The sequence below is a fragment of the Hyla sarda genome, unplaced genomic scaffold (assembly GCF_029499605.1).
Source record: "Hyla sarda isolate aHylSar1 unplaced genomic scaffold, aHylSar1.hap1 scaffold_269, whole genome shotgun sequence".
NCBI classification, from domain to species: Eukaryota; Metazoa; Chordata; class Amphibia; order Anura; family Hylidae; genus Hyla; species Hyla sarda.
Window position 1 is genome coordinate 313,209 of NW_026609385.1, and position 16,012 is coordinate 329,220.

At 49.2% G+C, this 16,012-nt stretch overlaps 1 protein-coding gene across 3 annotated transcripts; it reads left to right on the top strand.

Annotated features, from left to right (window-relative positions):
* The first annotated feature begins 160 nt into the window (after positions 1 to 160).
* On the top strand, positions 161 to 15,521 carry ADCK1 (aarF domain containing kinase 1). 3 transcript variants are annotated; one of them, XM_056553285.1, is made up of 11 exons: positions 161 to 296; positions 427 to 567; positions 4,131 to 4,214; positions 4,286 to 4,489; positions 5,124 to 5,282; positions 5,465 to 5,623; positions 5,926 to 6,042; positions 10,460 to 10,609; positions 10,689 to 10,886; positions 14,638 to 14,831; positions 15,295 to 15,521. In XM_056553285.1, the coding sequence occupies exons 2-11, from the start codon at positions 436 to 438 to the stop codon at positions 15,464 to 15,466; spliced, it is 1,569 nt and encodes a 522-aa protein (XP_056409260.1). In that variant the 5' UTR covers positions 161 to 296; positions 427 to 435; the 3' UTR covers positions 15,467 to 15,521. The 3 variants fall into 3 exon arrangements, with proteins under 3 accessions (XP_056409260.1, XP_056409262.1, XP_056409261.1); XM_056553287.1 differs by lacking the exon at positions 5,926 to 6,042; XM_056553286.1 differs by lacking the exon at positions 4,131 to 4,214.
* Positions 15,522 to 16,012: the final 491 nt, after the last annotated feature.

Here is a 16,012-nt window from a genome sequence, read left to right on the forward strand (position 1 = left end):
AGAGGGCCGCCGGGCTTATGTAACTGTCGGCTCCTCCCCTACGTGTTTGGACTGATGGTTTCTCCCAGCTCCGCCTCCTGAATGCCGCAAGTCTAAATTCTATCACAAGGGGCGTGACGTGGACTACATCTCCCGACGTGCACAGCGCCAAGTGGACTGTGCTAAGGACAATGTAGGGGAATTCTCCTGCGGAGCGCACAAGACCGGAGCCGATTTGAAGGACTTTGCTGCCTCCCTCCTACCCACCCCAGGTCACAGGGAGGTCCGGGGTCTCCTGGTCACGTGAACTGTCAAAGGTGGGAACCACGTGTCCTTTGATTTCTGCACCTGTATCAGTATCCTCGAGACGAAAGGGTTACTGTACAATATATAGTGCGAGCCCTGAGCTGTAATAGCATAAGCCTCTCTGGTTTCTTGTCCCTGCAGGTGGTCGGGATGGGGAGCGCTGCTCTGAGGCTTGTGCCGGTAGCTGCTGGTCTAACAGCCTCTGGGTGCCTCATCTATGGGGTGAGCCCCTGGGACCCCAGTGACTTTGGGGTTGTGCGGATTGGACGAGCTGTGGTGACGGTAAGAACCCCACCATCATTTCATTAGACATCAACTTCTTGGACTGTGATGTGGACGCTCCCTCGTGTGGAGTCATGTGGACGCTCCCTCGTGTGGTCTGTCATGTGGACGCTCCCTCGTGTGGTCTGTCATGTGGACGCTCCCTCGTGTGGTCTGTCATGTGGACGCTCCCTCGTGTGGTCTGTCATGTGGACGCCCCCTCGTGTGGTCTGTCATGTGGACGCCCCCTCGTGTGGTCTGTCATGTGGACGCTCCCTCGTGTGGTCTGTCATGTGGACGCCCCCTCGTGTGGTCTGTCATGTGGACGCCCCCTCGTGTGGTCTGTCATGTGGACGCCCCCTCGTGTGGTCTGTCATGTGGACGCTCCCTCGTGTGGTCTGTCATGTGGACGCCCCCTCGTGTGGTCTGTCATGTGGACGCCCCCTCGTGTGGTCTGTCATGTGGACGCCCCCTCGTGTGGTCTGTCATGTGGACGCCCCCTCGTGTGGTCTGTCATGTGGACGCCCCCTCGTGTGGTCTGTCATGTGGACGCCCCCTCGTGTGGTCTGTCATGTGGACGCCCCCTCGTGTGGTCTGTCATGTGGACGCTCCCTCGTGTGGTCTGTCATGTGGACGCTCCCTCGTGTGGTCTGTCATGTGGACGCTCCCTCGTGTGGTCTGTCATGTGGACGCCCCCTCGTGTGGTCTGTCATGTGGACGCCCCCTCGTGTGGTCTGTCATGTGGACGCCCCCTCGTGTGGTCTGTCATGTGGACGCCCCCTCGTGTGGTCTGTCATGTGGACGCCCCCTCGTGTGGTCTGTCATGTGGACGCCCCCTCGTGTGGTCTGTCAGGTGGACGCCCCCTCGTGTGGTCTGTCAGGTGGACGCCCCCTCGTGTGGTCTGTCAGGTGGACTCTCCCTCGTGTGGTCTGTCATGTGGACGCTCCCTCGTGTGGTCTGTCATGTGGACGCCCCCTCGTGTGGTCTGTCATGTGGACGCTCCCTCGTGTGGTCTGTCAGGTGGACGCTCCCTCGTGTGGTCTGTCAGGTGGACGCTCCCTCGTGTGGTCTGTCAGGTGGACGCTCCCTCGTGTGGTCTGTCATGTGGACGCTCCCTCGTGTGGTCTGTCATGTGGACGCCCCCTCGTGTGGTCTGTCATGTGGACGCCCCCTCGTGTGGTCTGTCATGTGGACGCTCCCTCGTGTGGTCTGTCATGTGGACGCTCCCTCGTGTGGTCTGTCATGTGGACGCCCCCTCGTGTGGTCTGTCATGTGGACGCCCCCTCGTGTGGTCTGTCATGTGGACGCCCCCTCGTGTGGTCTGTCATGTGGACGCCCCCTCGTGTGGTCTGTCATGTGGACGCCCCCTCGTGTGGTCTGTCATGTGGACGCCCCCTCGTGTGGTCTGTCATGTGGACGCCCCCTCGTGTGGTCTGTCATGTGGACGCCCCCTCGTGTGGTCTGTCATGTGGACGCCCCCTCGTGTGGTCTGTCATGTGGACGCCCCCTCGTGTGGTCTGTCATGTGGACGCCCCCTCGTGTGGTCTGTCATGTGGACGCCCCCTCGTGTGGTCTGTCATGTGGACGCCCCCTCGTGTGGTCTGTCATGTGGACGCCCCCTCGTGTGGTCTGTCATGTGGACGCCCCCTCGTGTGGTCTGTCATGTGGACGCCCCCTCGTGTGGTCTGTCATGTGGACGCCCCCTCGTGTGGTCTGTCATGTGGACGCCCCCTCGTGTGGTCTGTCATGTGGACGCCCCCTCGTGTGGTCTGTCATGTGGACGCCCCCTCGTGTGGTCTGTCATGTGGACGCCCCCTCGTGTGGTCTGTCATGTGGACGCCCCCTCGTGTGGTCTGTCATGTGGACGCCCCCTCGTGTGGTCTGTCATGTGGACGCCCCCTCGTGTGGTCTGTCATGTGGACGCCCCCTCGTGTGGTCTGTCATGTGGACGCCCCCTCGTGTGGTCTGTCATGTGGACGCTCCCTCGTGTGGACTGTCATGTGGACGCTCCCTCGTGTGGTCTGTCATGTGGACGCTCCCTCGTGTGGACTGTCATGTGGACGCTCCCTCGTGTGGTCTGTCATGTTGAAGCCCCCTCGTGTGGTCTGTCATGTGGACGCCCCCTCGTGTGGTCTGTCATGTGGACGCCCCCTCGTGTGGTCTGTCATGTGGACGCCCCCTCGTGTGGTCTGTCATGTGGACGCCCCCTCGTGTGGTCTGTCATGTGGACGCCCCCTCGTGTGGTCTGTCATGTGGACGCCCCCTCGTGTGGTCTGTCATGTGGACGCCCCCTCGTGTGGTCTGTCATGTGGACGCCCCCTCGTGTGGTCTGTCATGTGGACGCCCCCTCGTGTGGTCTGTCATGTGGACGCCCCCTCGTGTGGTCTGTCATGTGGACGCCCCCTCGTGTGGTCTGTCATGTGGACTCCCCCTCGTGTGGTCTGTCATGTGGACGCCCCCTCGTGTGGTCTGTCATGTGGACGCCCCCTCGTGTGGTCTGTCATGTGGACGCCCCCTCGTGTGGTCTGTCAGGTGGACGCCCCCTCGTGTGGTCTGTCAGGTGGACGCCCCCTCGTGTGGTCTGTCAGGTGGACGCCCCCTCGTGTGGTCTGTCAGGTGGACGCCCCCTCGTGTGGTCTGTCAGGTGGACGCCCCCTCGTGTGGTCTGTCAGGTGGACGCCCCCTCGTGTGGTCTGTCAGGTGGACGCCCCCTCGTGTGGTCTGTCAGGTGGACGCCCCCTCGTGTGGTCTGTCAGGTGGACGCCCCCTCGTGTGGTCTGTCAGGTGGACGCCCCCTCGTGTGGTCTGTCAGGTGGACGCCCCCTCGTGTGGTCTGTCAGGTGGACGCTCCCTCGTGTGGTCTGTCATGTGGACGCTCCCTCGTGTGGTCTGTCATGTGGACGCTCCCTCGTGTGGTCTGTCATGTGGACGCTCCCTCGTGTGGTCTGTCATGTGGACACCTCCTCGTGTGTGGGCTGTCATGTATGCACTTCCCTTGTGTGGGCTGTCATATGGATGCTCCCTCGTGTAGGCTGTCATGTGGACGCTCCCTCGTGTGGTCTGTCATGTGGACTCTCCCTCGTGTGGTCTGTCATGTGGACGCTCCCTCGTGTGGTCTGTCATGTGGACGCTCCCTCGTGTGTACTGTCATGTATGCACTTCCTCGTGTGTACTGTCATGTATGCACTTCCTCGTGTGTACTGTCATATGGATGCTCCCTCGTGTAGGCTGTCATGTGGACGCTCCCTCGTGTGGTCTGTCATGTGGACGCTCCCTCGTGTGGTCTGTCATGTGGACGCTCCCTCGTGTGGTCTGTCATGTGGACGCTCCCTCGTGTGGTCTGTCATGTGGACGCCCCCTCGTGTGGTCTGTCATGTGGACGTTCCCTCGTGTGGACTGTCATGTGGACGCTCCCTCGTGTGGTCTGTCATGTGGACGCTCCCTCGTGTGGTCTGTCATGTGGACTCTCCCTCGTGTGGTCTGTCATGTGGACTCTCCCTCGTGTGGTCTCTCATGTGGACTCTCCCTCGTGTGGACTCTCATGTGGACACTCCTCCTCTTGACTTCTTACACTATGTTGCAGACAGCAGCCGTGACCTGTGATTACCTGGTGACGCTGCGCAATGTGCCACCGGCTACTCCGGAATATGATGCCATAAAGTCTCAGGTATGGCCCTGCCCACTGTATGTGGAGACCCCCGAGCTTATGGCATCATTCACTGCATGTTCTCCTTCTAGGTGCATGCCCGCTCCGCCCGCCGCCTGCTGGACCTGTGCTGTGCCAATCGGGGCACATACATTAAGGTAGGGCAACACCTGGGAGCTCTGGAGTACCTTCTGCCCCCCGAATTCACCCGCACCCTGAGCGTCCTGCACAGCCGCGCCCCCTCCACACCACTGCCGGAGGTGCTGAGCGTCATCCAGGAGGAGCTAGGGAAGGAGGTGAGGCCCCATTGTCTGCCCCTGTTTATAATCATCTGCCCACCATCATCTTCCACCCCTTTAATAAGGATCTGCCCCGGCTGTCCAAGAGTTAAGTGTCTTCTATTCCTCTATCTGAGCCAATCTGGGGGCAGGGCCGCTGATCAGTTTGTATGGGCGTCCGCGTATTATGAGTTGTAATTAATCAACTTCCCACAGATCTGAAAGGGGCATCAGGACAGGGTCACAGGGAATTAATAACCCCCCCTGTAATAAAGCGATATCAGAAGATTTATTGCTTCAGTTATTGTTGTCTGGAGGGGAGTGATGAGCGCGGCGACACAACAACCGCACAAACTGCGGATAAACGCCCATAGTGACTGACAATGTGATGAGAGAGGGGATGTGGTAGGGGTAGTTACTGGTGCTGTGAACACTTGGGGCAGTTACCTGTATTGTGGGTAGCTACCTGTACGGGGGGGGGGGCAGTTTCCTGCATCGGGGTCAGTTTTCTGTAGCGGGAGCAACTACCTGTAGCGGGGGTAGTTTCTAGTAGGAGAGGCGGTTTCCTCTAAAGGGCTCAGTTTCCTGTATTGGGGGCCGTTTCCTGTACCGGGGGTAGTTTCTGACCTGCCGCTGTATCTTCTCTCCTCAGACCTCGGAGCTGTTTGTGCAGTTTGATGAGACTCCCCTGGGTGCAGCTTCATTGGCGCAAGTCCATCGAGCGGTTCTCCGAGATGGTCGGATGGTGGCTGTGAAGGTCCAGCACCCCAAAGTGAGAAATCAGAGCTCCCGGGACATGATGATCATGGAGGTAGGTGAGGGTTGACTACTCCGTACACTGGGACATGTTCACAATGGTGTTGCATGGTCGCCTCTGCTTCATCCTGTTCTCTGCTTAGGTGTGTGGCATTGGCCCCTAAGGAAGCAGCTGACTGGTGCACACAGGGGTCACTTTCTCTGTCCCCTTCTCATCTCTGTGTCACCACTCTCCAGCTTCTTCTCCAGGTGGTGAAGAAAGTCTTCCCACAGTTTGAGTTCATGTGGCTGGTGGAAGAGGCCAAGAAGAACCTTCCCCGGGAGCTGGACTTCTTGAACGAGGGCCGCAATGCTGAGAAGATGGCAGATATGGTCCGCAAGTTCCCCTTCCTGAAGGTAAGTTGCGCCAATTCCTGTTCAGCACGGTGCTAATGTTCTGCTTTCATGTGAAGACTGAGAAATGTTCAGGACTAGGTGCAGCTGTGATGCTGTAATTTAATCCATGTCCAGCAGGTGGCAATATTGTGGGGTGTTAAGAGGTAGTCAGTGACTAATTCCTTGCGTATACGCCCTGTCCTGCATTGCTCAGTAGGTGTAGACATTGTGGGTGCCGATGTTTGGAGTGGGTGGGACGTCTATGGTGGGATCTGTTGTCCCGGCTTCTTTGCACATCACTTGGGTCTGTTACTGTGTTCCAGATTCCTAAAATCCACTGGGACGTGAGCACAGAACGGGTGCTGGTGATGGAGTACGTGGAGGGTGGACAGGTCAATGACCGCAACTACATGAAGAGAAACAACATAGATGTGAATCAGGTGCGCCCCATCAAGGGTTAATGAGAGTGTGCAGTCAGTGACAGCTAGGGGGAGTCTCCGTGTCACCAGGACCCCCCTGCCGCGTCTGCAAGGCTATAATTACAATGTGATGGCCCTAATGTAAGGTTACAACAGATCTACGAGTGCAACCCCGCCCCCCCCCCACCCCAGAGGGAGTCTGCCACATTGTTCACACATCTATACACAGGAGCAAACTAATCACATCCACTGCACCAAAACCTCAGCTCTACAGTGTGGGGTACAATATAGTCCAGTGATTCCAGCTGCTGCAAAACTGTGATCACATGTCATTTTATTACTATTATGATGTCATGCAGGAGGCGGGGCTGTAATCACATGTCATTATATTACTATTATATCAGTGATGTCATACAGGAGGCGGGGCTGTGATCACATGTCATTATATTACTATTATATTATATCAGCGATGTCATACAGGGGGCGGGGCTGTGATCACATGTCATTATATTACTATTATATTATATCAGCGATGTCATACAGGGGGCGGGGCTGTGATCACATGTCATTATATTACTATTATATTATATCAGTGATGTCATACAGGGGGCGGGGCTGTGATCACATGTCATTATATTACTATTATATTATATCAGCGATGTCATACAGGGGGCGGGGCTGTGATCACATGTCATTATATTACTATTATATTATATCAGTGATGTCATACAGGGGGCGGGGCTGTGATCACATGTCATTATATTACTATTATATTATATCAGTGATGTCATACAGGGGGCGGAGCTGTGATCACATGTCATCATATTATATCAGTGATGTCATACAGGGGTGGGGCTGTGATCACATGTCATTTTATTACTATTATATCAGTGATGTCATACGGGGGGCTGTGATCACATGTCATACTATTATATCAGTGATGTCATACAGGGGGCAGGGCTGTGGTCTCATGTCATTATATTACTATTATATTATATCAGTGATGTCATACAGGGGGCAGGGCTGTGATCACATGTCATTATATTACAATTATATTATATCAGTGATGTCATACAGGGGGCGGAGCTGTGATCACATGTCATTATATTACTATTATATATCAGTGATGTCATACAGGGGGCGGAGCTGTGATCACATGTCATCATATTATATCAGTGATGTCATACAGGGGTGGGGCTGTGATCACATGTCATTTTATTACTATTATATCAGTGATGTCATACGGGGGGCTGTGATCACATGTCATACTATTATATCAGTGATGTCATACAGGGGGCAGGGCTGTGGTCTCATGTCATTATATTACTATTATATTATATCAGTGATGTCATACAGGGGGCGGGGCTGTGATCACATGTCATTATATTACAATTATATTATATCAGTGATGTCATACAGGGGGCGGGGCTGTTATCACATGTCATTATATTACTATATTAGTGATGTCATACAGAGGGTGGGGCTGTGATCACATGTCATTATATTACTATTAAATCAGTGATGTCATACGGGGGGGGGGGGGGGCTGTTATCACATGTCATTATATTACTATTATATCAGTGATGTCATACGGGGGGGCTGTTATCACATGTCATTATATTATATCAGTGATGTCATACGGGGGGGGCTGTTATCACATGTCATTATATTACTATTATATCAGTGATGTCATACGGGGGGGCTGTTATCACATGTCATTATATTACTATTATATCAGTGATGCCATACAGGGGGCGGGGCTGTTATCACGTCATTATATTACTATTATATCAGTGATGTCATACGGGGGGGGGGGCTGTTATCACATGTCATTATATTATATCAGTGATGTCATACGGCGGGGATGTTATCACATGTCATTATATTACTGATCTATCAGTGATGTCATACAGGGGGCGGGGCTGTGATCACATGTCATTATATTACTATTATATCAGTGATGTCATACAGGGGGGCTGTTATCACATGTTATAATATTATTATATCAGTGATGTCATACAGAGGGTGGGGCTGTGATCACATGTCATTATATTACTATTATATCAATGATGTCATACGGGGACGGGGCTGTGATCACATGTCATTATATTACTATTATATCAGTGATGTCATACCGGGGGGCTGTGATCACATAGTTACATAGTTAGTACAGTCGAAAAAAGACATATGTCCTTCAAGTTCAACCAGGGAATTAAGGGGTAGGGGTGCGGCGCGATATTGGGAAGGGATGTAGTTTTATATTTCTTCATAAGCATTAATGTTATTTTGTTCCAGGAATGTATCTAATCCTGTTTTAAAGCTGTTATTTTTTCCTGCTGTGACCAGTTCCTGAGGTAGACCGTTCCATAAATTCACAGTCCTCACGGTAAAGAAGGCGTGTCGCCCCTTTAGACTAAACCTTTTCTTCTCCAGACGGAGGGAGTGCCCCCTCGTCCTTTGGGGGGGTTTAACCTGGAACAGTTTTTCTCCATATTTTTTGTATGGGCCATTTATATACTTATATACGTTTATCATATCCCCCCTTAAACGTCTCTTCTCAAGACTAAACAATTGTAACTCCTTTAATCGCTCCTCATAGCTAAGATGTTCCAGGCCCCATATTAGTTTAGTCGCGCGTCTCTGCACCCTTTCCAACTCCGCAGTGTCCCTTTTATGGACAGGCGACCAAAACTGAGCAGCATATTCCAGGTGAGGCCGTACCAATGCTTTATAAAGGGGGAGTATTATGTCCCTGTCCCTTGAGTCCAGGCCTCTTTTTATACATGACAATATCCTGCCGGCTTTGGAAGCAGCAGCCTGACATTGTGCTATTCTGTAGTCTGTGATCTACAAGTCCCCCAGATCCTTCTCTACCAGTGACTCTGCCAGTTTAATCCCCCCTAAGACATACGATGCTGCAGGTTATTAGTATACACAGCCCCCCCTCTATATACACAGCCCCCCCCCCCCTCTATATACACAGCCCCCTTAAGACATACGACGCTGCAGGTTATTAGTACCCAGATACATAACTTTACATTTATCCACATTGAACCTCATTTGCCAAGTGGAGGCCCAGACACTTAGTCTATCCAAGTCATCTTGTAACTTATGCACATCCTCTATAGACTGTACCGTGCTACAAAGCTTGGTGTCATCTGCAAAGATAGAAACAGAGCTGTTATTACCATCCTCTATATCATAAATTAAACAGCAGTGGGCCCAGTACAGAACCTTGGGGGTCACCACTAATTACCGGGGACCAATCAGAGTACGAATCATTGACCCCCACTCTCTGGGTACGATCCATAAGCCAGTGTTCAATCCAGTTACAACTAAAATTTCCAAACCCAAAGACCTTAACATATCACATGTCATTATATTACTATTATATTATATCAGTGATGTCATACAGGGGGCGGGGCTGTGATCACATGTCATTATATTACTATTATATCAGTGATGTCATACAGGGGGCGGGGCTGTGATCACATGTCATTATATTACTATTATATTAGTGATGTCATACAGGGGGCGGGGCTGTGATCACATGTCATTATATTACTATTATATTATATCAGTGATGTCATACGGGGGGCTGTGATCACATGTCATTATATTACTATTATATCAGTGATGTCATACAGGGGGCGGGTCTGTGATCACATGTCATTATATTACTATTTTATTATATCAGTGATGTCATACAGGAGGCGGGGCTGTGATCACATGTCATTATATTACTATTTTATTATATCAGTGATGTCATACAGGGGGCGGGTCTGTGATCACATGTCATTATATTACTATTATATTATATCAGTGATGTCATACAGGGGGCGGGGCTGTGATCACATGTCATTATATTACTATTATATTATATCAGTGATGTCATACGGGGGGCTGTGATCACATCATTATATTACTATTATATTATATCAGTGATGTCATACAGGGGGCGGGGCTGTGATCACATGTCATTATATTACTATTATATTATATCAGTGATGTCATACAGGGGGCGGGGCTGTGATCACATGTCATTATATTATTATTATATTATATCAGTGATGTCATACAGGGGGCGGGGCTGTGATCACATGTCATTATATTACTATTATATTATATCAGTGATGTCATACAGGGGGCGGGGCTGTTATCACATGTCATTATATTACTATTATATCAGTGATGTCATACAGGAGGCGGGGCTGTGATCACATGTCATTATATTACTATTATATCAGTGATGTCATACAGGGGGCGGGGCTGTTATCACATGTCATTATATTACTATTATATCAGTGATGTCATACGGGGGGGGGCTGTTATCACATGTCATTATATTACTGATCTATCAGTGATGTCATACAGGGGGCGGGGCTGTGACATTCCATCAGACATTATTTACAGGCTGGTTGTTCTTTCTTACTTTCAGGTTTCCCGGGCTCTGGGGATGCTGTACAGTGAAATGATTTTTGTCCATGGATTTGTACATTGTGACCCCCATCCTGGAAATGTTCTGGTCCGACAGATAGAAGGCAGCAGAGGCCCAGAAATCATTCTGCTGGATCATGGACTGTACCAGGTGCAGTGGGGAAGGGGGATGCTATACTTTGTCCTCCTCCATGTTCTCCTCATACATGACTACCATCATTTCTATGTAGGAACTGACTGACAACTTTCGTCTGAACTACTGTCACCTGTGGGAGGCGCTCATCGCTGCTGACATGGACGGGGTGCGCAGATACAGCCAGCGGTTGGGGGTAGGAGATCTATACCCCCTGTTTGCCTGTATGCTGACCGCACGCTCCTGGAATTCCGTAAACCGCGGCATCACTCGAGGTCCTGTCAGTGCAAAGGAGGTGAGGGGGGGGGTACACTCTGGGGCACAACAGGCAGTGATGGTGGGATGTGTAACCACTGCTGGTCAGACTCAGGTATACAGCCCCTGTAAATACAGTGATAGAGAGATATGGGCCCCCTGCTGGTCAGACTCAGGTATACAGCCCCTGTAAATACAATGATGGAGAGATATGGCCCCCCTGTAGGTCAGACTTGGGTATACAGCACCTATAAATACAGTGATGGAGAGATGTGTGCCCCCTGTTGGACAGACTCTGGTATACAGCCCCTGGAGTCGGGAAGGAATTTTGATCTCTAGTATGAGGGTTTTTTACCTCTAGAATTAGTTTTTTTTTTTTTTTTTGTTTTTTTTTTTTTGTTTTTTTTTTTTTTTTACCTCTAGTATAAGGGTTTTTTGCCTCCTCTGGATCAACTCAGTAGGGACTCATTGGGGTTATAGGTTGAACTTGATGGACTCTGGTCTATTTTCAACCTTATGAACTATGTTACTATGGTAACACAACAATATGAACCCTCTGTAGATCAGACTCAGTTACAGTGGGGCAAAAAAGTGTTTAGTCAGCCACCAAGTTGAGAGAGGCCTGTAATTTTCTTCATAGGTTATAACTTCAACTATAAGAGACAGCATGGGGGAAAGAATACAGGAAATCACATTGTAGGATTTCTAATGAATTAATTGGTAAATTCCTCGGTAAAATAAGTATTTGGTCACCTACAAACAAGTAAGATTTCTGCCTCTCACAGACCTGTAACTTCTTCTATAAGAGTCTCCTCTGTCCTCCACTCGTTACCTGTATTAATGGCTCCTGTATGAACTTGTTATCAGTATAAAAGACACCTGTCCACAACCTCAGTCACACTCCAAACTCCACTATGGCCAAGACCAAAGAGCTGTCGAAGGACACCAGAAACAAAATTGTAGACCTGCACCAGGCTGGGAAGACTGAATCTGCAATAGGCAAGCAGCTTGGTGTGAAGAAATCAACTGTGGGAGCAATTATTAGAAAATGGAAGACATACAAGACCACTGATAATCTCCCTCCATCTGGGGCTCTATGCAAGATCTTACCCCATGGTGTCAAAATGATCACAAGAACGGTGAGAAAAAATCCTAGAACCAAACACGGGGTCCTAGTGAATGACCTGCAGAGAGCTGGGACCAAAGTAACAAAGGCTACTATCAGTAACACACTACGCCACCAGGAACTCACATCATGCCAGACGTGTCCTCTTGCTTAAGCCAGTACGTCTGAAGTTTGATTGAGAGAATTTGGATGATCCAGAAGAGGATTGGGAGAATGTCAGATGAAACCCAAATAGAACTTTTTGGTAAAAACTCTACTCGTCGTGTCTGGAGGAGTAAGAATGCTGAGTTGCATCCAAAGAACACCATACCTACTGTGAAGCATGGGGGTGGAAACATCATGCTTTGGGGCTGTTTTTCAGCAAAGTGAAAACCTCCTTCCATCAGCAAGAGCATTGAAGATGCAACCTGGCTGGGTCTTTCAGCATGACAATGATCCCAAACACACCGCCCGGGCAATGAAGGAGTGGCTTCGTAAGAAGCATTTTAAGGTCCTGGAGTGGCCTAGCCAGTCTCCAGATCTCCACGCCATAGAAAACCTTTGGAGGTAGTTGAAAGTTTGTGTTGCCCAGCGACAGCCCCAAAACATCACTGCTCTAGAGGAGATCTGCATGGAGGAATGGGCCAAAATACCAGCAACAGTGAGAACCTTGTGAAGACAGAAATCATGTGACCTCTGTCATTGCCCACAAAGGGGATATAACAAAGTATTGAGAATAACTTTTGTTATTGACCAAATACTTATTTTCCACCTTAATTTGCAAATAAATTCTTAAAAAATCAGACAATGTGATTTTATGAATTTTTTTTTTCTCATTATGTCTCTCATAGTTGAGGTTATAACCTATGATGGAAATTACAGGACTTTCATCTTTTTAAGGGGGAGAACCTGCACAATTGGTGGCTGACTAAATATTTTTTTGCCCCACTGTATACAGCCCAAGTAGATACAGTGATAGAGAGATATGGGCCCCCTGCTGGTCAGACTCAGGTATATAGCCCCGGAAAAATACAGTGATAGAGAGATATGTGCCCCCTGTAAGTCAGACTCAGGTATACAGCTCGTTAATAAAGTAATAGAGAAATATGTGCCCCCTGTAGGTCAGACTTTGGTATACAGCCCCTGTAAATACAGTGATAGAGAGATATGTGCCCCCTGCTGGTCAGACTCAGGTATACAGCCCCTGTAAATACAGTGATAGAGAGAGATGTGCCTCCTGTAGGTCAGATTCAGGTATACAGCCCTCTGCTGGTGCACACAGGGGAGGCGTATCTGGCGTGCACACAGGTTGTCATCTTCCGTGATCTCGCTGTCGCATACATGGCTGTCTGCAGCTGCTCAGAGCGCTCCGCTGCCGATAACGTGTAATTAGTTGTGTCTGTAATTAGCGCTTGTTCTGTGTGGGACACGCGTGTTTAACCAGAATACGCGGAGTTGTAACCCTTCATGGTCAGGAATCCTAGAGACTGAAGTCAGGGCTGTGAGGAAAATATTTACAGATACAATATTTACTGTGTCAGCACCGATCTATGTCACCCACTTGTCATTACTCGTCATATACTCCTTACTAGTTCCAACTAATTAGACGCCTCACCTGTCCTGCTATATACACCTTACTTACCTCTTCTTATTATACACCTTACCTTTCCCATCATATACTACTTAACTACCTATCTTATTACATACCTTACCAGTCAAATCATATACTCCTCACCTGTTCCGTCTTATATGCCTTATCTGTCTTGTCTTATTATAGGCTTTACCTCTCTAGTCTTAATATACGTCTTATCCGTCCTGTCATATTATACTCCTTACCCGTCCAGTCTTGTTATACTCCTTACCTGTCAAGTCTTAATTTACTCATTATCTGTCTAGTCTTATTACACCCCTTACCTGTCCAACCTTGATACTTCTTACCTGTTCTGTCTTATTATACTCCTAACCTGTCCCTTATTATTGTACCATTTACCTGTCCAATCTTATATTCCTTACCTGTCCCGTCATGTTATTGTCACATCTGGGCAGGGAAGGAGTGTACGCTATTCTCGCCCACTCCCCTGTGTACTTACGTACCTGCCCTAGACGACAGGTCCGTAACCACGGTGACAGTCCCTTCGTAAATAAGGGACAGTTAAAAAATAAACTGGAGGTACACGACTAACAGAAAACAAACCAAAACACGCACACACAAAAATACATAGTCAGAGGGCCGAGTCTAAACTTGGAGAGCACGAAGTACAGTAACAGAGTATCAAAGGGAAGTCAAAAGTCACAAAACCAGAATGAGCACAGAGATAGCTAGATAAGTTACCAAGAACTATCACGAGCATAGAATGACTGAAAAGGGCCTCCTTATATATGCCTGAGCTGCAACCAGAAGGACTCTAATTGGCTCTGCAAGCTTAACCACACCCAGGAGCACAGAGGCTCATCCCAGCAACCAAAACAAACAACAGGGCTAGAAATCATTAACCCTATGGGTCATCACAGTTACATACCTTACCTGTCCCGTCATGTTATATGCCTTACCTGTCCCGTCTTGTTATACTCCTTACCTGTTCATTCATATAGTTCTTAGTCCCATTCTTTACTCACGTTATGGCCTGTCTCCTCTGCCTGTCTTTCATACTATGACCTGTCTTTTGATCCATTTATCTCTCTCTAGGCGCAGGAGATACGCAGTAATGCCGCTGCGTACCTTCCTCAGATCAGCCAGCTCCTCGCCAGTGTCCCGCGTCAGATGCTTTTGCTGCTGAAAACCAACGACCTCCTGCATGGGATAGGGACCGCTCTTCACACCAGTGCGAGTGCTAGCTCATTCCTCAGCATGTCTCGCTGCTGTGTCCGGGCAGTTGCCAGGTGAGACCTCATCGTCTGTTGAGAATTGCCTTGTGGTCACAGCTGAGTTCACTGTACCTGAACCCTATGACAAGTATACACTATAGAGTAGCACCAGAGTGTGTGCTGTGTGTGTGTTTTTTTTTTTTTTTTTAGGAGCCAAGGTAAAACCTGCACTTTCTCCTCTGTGCAGTCTGTAATCTGTCACTTATTACAGGTACATGATAGGCAGCTCTTTAGAGGAGCTTACCTCCATGGCCACCATTTGGTTAGTCTCACTAGCTGTTCATTGTAAGCGGAGTCCTGTACATCAGTCAACAAGGAGATGAGAGATGTGAGTCAAGAGGTGTGACAGGCTGTGGCACCTGAGCATCTCGGCTTCGCCTCCTTGACACTTGGCAGAAAAAAATAAAATGTGATTTTATACGTTTGGCAACAGGTTCCCTTTAACACATGATTGTTATTTCTTACTTCTTCTCTGCAGACATCGCAGGAAGACAGCCTCCTCCTTGTGGTCCTACGCTCACATCTCCATCTCAGAGTCGCTGCGGCTGGGACAGCTGCAGCTCTATGAGCTTTTCCTTTGGGCACAGTCCTCCTCGTTGGGCCGTTGGCTGACTGGACTACTGGACTGGATATCACACTCTCTATATTGACTCTTCTTTTGGCGCTAAGTGACCACAACCTGCAGTAAATACCCCCTCCTAGGGACCACTAAGATTTCTCTTTACCCTTAGAAAGATTTGGGAATTTCCTGTCACCTTATAATGGGAACAGTCCTGACCCTTATACACTGAATGTCCCCGGTTTGATCTTCAGAATTGCAGCAATTCATCATGTCAAAAATCCCACCAGGTGGTGACATTTTTCTGCAGGACTATTGGCCCATGCAGACAGGATCATGTCTCCCAGTCAAAACATTAGATGGAGGTCCCGACATACTCTGAAAGACTGTTCTACCTCAACTCAGCGATGTCTTGTTCCTGTAGCTGATCCATGACTATACAACCTTTTTGTATGGTGCATTGTCCTGCTGAGGGTCTCCTTCTGCCAAAGGTGAAGCGAAGGCATGAACTTTGTCAGGCTCAATGCTTAGATAAGATCTGAAAGCCTCACCTCAATCCCTGAATTTTCCATCTAATGTGGATTCACACAAAAACTGATGACTGGATTATATTAGAGGGGCAAAAGGTTTCTGCAGT